The sequence below is a fragment of the Diaphorina citri genome, unplaced genomic scaffold (genome assembly GCF_000475195.1).
Source record: "Diaphorina citri unplaced genomic scaffold, Diaci psyllid genome assembly version 1.1 scaffold231, whole genome shotgun sequence".
NCBI classification, from domain to species: Eukaryota; Metazoa; Arthropoda; class Insecta; order Hemiptera; family Psyllidae; genus Diaphorina; species Diaphorina citri.
Window position 1 is genome coordinate 201,592 of NW_007377668.1, and position 4,496 is coordinate 206,087.

Here is a 4,496-nt window from a genome sequence, read left to right on the forward strand (position 1 = left end):
CGGGGCTTTTCTTGTGGCTCTTCTCGCGTCATTTAAACTGAAAAACCTGAAAACTTCATTTCGTGTTAATATAGGCCGGGCGGTGCTTCGAACTCTTGACGTTCACGCACCTCCCGGCACGCTTGATCCACCTTATGAACATTGTACATGTGCAGTCTAAAAAAATCTCCTTCAATATAAACGAACACAGACCCACAGACAGAATCATCATGAGTCATCAAGCATAGCACACTCTGAAATGAAGGTTTATTAATGTCCCATCTTATTAAAGATGCTCAGAGGGTCCTCTCTGTATCTTGACTGAGTTACTCATGAACTCAGTAGAGCAGTAGAGAGTGGTTACTCACTCGAATTCACCAGTATTTGGGAACTGAGGCACGGCTTATACTTGGAACTGCTGATGATTGATCATATAAATCGTCGTTCTGGAAACAAAGATGTGTATCAGAATGTACGTATAAGTTTTCAGTAAAAATGGCCATTTCGAGGTATGTGATATGTAGTAAATACCTACCTCCACCTTTTAACTGCAACACGCCAGCCTAGTTAGCTTTGAGGGTAGCTCGTCTCCCTTGTCTACCTAGGTCGCGGGTTCGATTCCCACCCGGGGCGGATTTATCCTAAACCAGACAAGGTTCGTTCTCGAAACAGCTGGCTTTCGCGACGACCTTTGTGTAGGTATAGCCACATACATAAGCACGCGTGTTGCGGACCTATATCAATTTGTTTTGTTTTTAATTTATGACGAGTACCTATATTTCACTCGGTTCGCCAATGGTTAGATAGGTGTATGCCAGTCACTCGAACCTTGAGTTTTCTAGGAGTCGATCCCGCGCCGCGTATTTCACTTTACCGTGCGTTACTACCTACTAATTCCTACCCCCGTCGAGACTTGAGATCCATGTATCAGCATTCCATGGACATTGGGATTCGAACCCGCGCCTTTTAGTTTACCAGTCTAGATCTTTACCACTAATTCTTACCTCAGTCGGATATTATACTTGGGGTAGTTATTAGTTTTGTATGTACCAGTGTCACATAAACATTGGACTTATAGGATTAGAACTCGCATCTTCCTACTTACCAGGCTAGATCGTTACCTCTTGGGGGATTGAGGCGAAAGCCGGCAGGTGCCCCCTTTCAATCGCCCAACAGGGGTGGATGGAGGGACTACTTAAAATATCGTTACCACTGATAAAGTTCTTAGCTTTTTACCTCAGTCGGATATTAGACTTGAGATCCGCTGACAGTAGGAAGGGATAGATATGTACCAGCGTGACATGGACATTGGGCTTCTTCCATAGTTGTTGGGCCAGAGCTTCGCTCAAACCCTGAACCGCGAACTGTGAGGCTGCCATGGACGTATGGTGGGGTTGTCCAGTGAGTCCTGCCACGGAAGAGAGGGTCACCCAATGACCCCGACCCGAGGATAGCATGGGAGTGAGAAATTCCTCCAGCAACTGGGGAGTAAATGAGACAGAGGAGTTTAAGGACCGAAATTTACATGCATACCTATTGGAGGGGGAAGAGATGATCCGAGCTATTTATCACCCGTTTTTGTTTCCTAAGATGTCAGAAAGATGTAGTCCAAAGTTTCCCCTTTGTCAGCCTAGTTAGATTAGTTGGTAGTTCGTCTGCCTTGTAAGCGCTAGGCCGCGGGTTCGATTCCCACCGGGGGCGGATTTTATGTTCGTTCTCGGAACGGCTGGCTTTCTCCTATCCTGTCATCCTTCTCTCTTCGATTTCGGGACGATAAGACCATAGTAGTTACAGTTCCCTCTGTCAAACCTCTTAAAAAAAAAAGTTTCCCCATAATGTAGGTAATTTCGTTCAGGACAGCTAGACTACTATCACGTCAGGTGAGCTCACGTTACTACTTTTACTGTCATTAGGTCAAACTAAGTCCAGCCACTCACCATCAGGTATCAGGTAGACTTCAGAGGCAGACCATACCTGTCAGGACCTGACAGGTGTACCTGATAGTGATGGCTGGCCTAAGAGGACAAAAGGTTGACTTACCCAGAAATGGGACAACACACTTAACTCGAACGTTTGCTTGACTTTCTGCATACTCCTGTCCAGCAGAGCATGAGGACTGGACAGTCCACAGCAGTGTATCACCATGGTAACCTCACCTACCTCTTGACGTGTACGCTCTGCCACCCGGCGAACCTGTTGGGAATAAAAATAATTAATTATTTAATAAGTTTTAGGACATTTTTTTTTTTTTTTTTTTTTTACAATTTTGTTTTATTTTGGAAAAGTGCAGAAAATTGAGGTAGGGAAATAATGAAGGGAAGAAGAAGAAATAAATAAAGAGAAGAATGCGAATAAGAAGAGAAAGGAAGGCGAGGGGAAAAAAAAATCTGATGTGAACATCACACGACTTTCCTCATCCTATTGAATGATGCTTATTTGAGTGTTCTTTTACCCTAATTTTTACAATATCTCTAACTGTTTTGTCGCTATATCTGAAAACCGCCAGAAAACGGTCGAAACCCGCAAAAAGCGGTGAAAATACCGCCAACCGCAGCACCTATTTTAACCAAACGTTTTGGGTTGCATTCTTTTCACATTTGTGAACTACATACCTACCAAATTTCAAGTCTTTAGCTTATAGGTATATATATACCGTTCTCGAGATATTTTGTTTACAGACAGACACACACACGGACCAATGGCTGAAATTTTGGATATAGGCTCTAGGGACCTCAAAACGTGTTTTGGCACTAAAAACTGACTATCTACCGTTCTCGAGATATTTTGTTTACTTACAGACAGACAGACAGATACACAGACACACACACGGACCAATGGCTGAAATTTTGGATATAGGCTCTAGGGACCTCAAAACGTGTTTTGGCACTAAAAACTGACTATCGAAATTTTGACCCGATTACATCACTTTCCTTCCTATAGGATAAGGAAAGTAAAAAGTAAAAGAAGGAGAAGACAAAGAAGAGGCAGAAGGAAGGAGAAAGCAGAAGAAAAAGAAGAAAGAGGAAGTCGCGACACGGAAAAGAGAATCAAGCTAGGTATTGTTTTATTTTCCATCGTGAATTCATTTTTTCCGTCAAGCACCTTTTAAAGTCTTACACACTCGTGCAGTGCATTTCTCATTGCAAACTCGTTAAAGAGGTTCTCATTTGTAGTTCCTTTGTCCTATTTGTTCCTAATGTGTTGAAAAAGCAGGAGAATTTTTGGTGTGGAATGAAAAATGCAGGCAATTTCACCTGAAAATGGACGAATTCCATCGTGAATTCATTTTTTTCCGTCAAGCACCTTTTAAAGTCTTACATACTCGTGCAGTGCATTTCTCATTGCAAACGTGTTAAAGAGGTTCTCATGTGTAGTTCCTTTGTCCTATTTGTTCCTAATGTGTTGAAAAAGCAGGAGAATTTTTGGTGAGGAATGAAAAATGCAGGCAATTTCACCTGAAAATGGACGAATGAAGTGAGTTTGGTAAGTTTTACTGGACGAATTTGGATTTAGTCCGAAATTTTCTTATTGCATTTTGGTTCCCCCTAATACTAATCTTCTTTTCTTTTAGATTTTGGTTTCGATCCGGGCTATCTCTTTTATCATAAGATAGTTCAGTCAGTCGGTCGGTCTCTTTTCCCAAGGTGATCCCTCATCCCCCAGACAAGGGACCAGTCAAGCAGACACCAATATAGGGACATAGAGCGGTCAGCACATTTTGGTTCCCCATACGAATCTTCCTTTAGATTTTGGTTTCGATTCGGGCTATCTCTTTTATCATAAGATAGTTCAGTCAGTCGGTCTCTTTTCCCAAGGTGATCCCTCATCCCCCAGACAAGGGACCAGTCAAGCAGACACCAATATAGGGACATAGAGCGGTCAGCATTTTTATTTTCGCACAAGGTGTCAAAACGAGGTGTCGGTTTCTCGGATGGGTTGGGGGATGGGTTGTGTTGGACATTGAATATCTAAGCAGCTCCTAATACTAACATGTTTGTCATTCTGTCACTGGAGAGATGGGCTGGAGGTGGGATGTGTGGTTTTGATGGAAGTGCTGTTGTGTGTTTAGGGAAAAGGAAAAAAGGGAGGTGGGGGAAGGATTAGAAAAAGTGGGAAAAGGAAGGGAAAGAGTGAGGAGAGTATGAATATTTCAAAAACCTGTACTCTCTGGAGTAAATCATGCGAGACGAAAAGGTAGAGCGATGAAGGTATGAGGTAATGTACGAGGGAAAAAAGGTACATTTTATTTTATGTGAGAGAGGCAGCCCTTTAATTGCTCAGTTTTTTGAGGCGGCCCTTAAAGTCCCAAGTTTTTGAGGTTCATCACAACTTTTTGCTAGGTTGTATTTTAATATTTAATGGGGGCAATGGCATAGACAGCCCTTCAATTTCTAAGGACAAATGACATTTATGAGATCGTTGTGTTTTATGCCTTGCCTTTTTGATTTCAATCAGGTCATCAATAAATTATCCTCACGAGGCTAAGTTTAGAAGAGGGGGGGGGGGGGGGGGTACAA

The 4,496-nt window shown here is 42.5% G+C and overlaps 1 protein-coding gene across 1 annotated transcript; it reads right to left on the reverse strand.

Moving 5' to 3' along the window:
- Positions 1–382: 382 nt before the first annotated feature.
- On the reverse strand, positions 383–3,120 carry LOC103506374 (retinol dehydrogenase 10-like). The gene is made up of 4 exons (XM_008470758.1): positions 3,097–3,120; positions 2,020–2,172; positions 1,216–1,460; positions 383–425 (listed from the first exon to the last, which is right to left on the reverse strand). The coding sequence occupies exons 1-4, from the start codon at positions 3,118–3,120 to the stop codon at positions 383–385; spliced, it is 465 nt and encodes a 154-aa protein (XP_008468980.1).
- Positions 3,121–4,496: the final 1,376 nt, after the last annotated feature.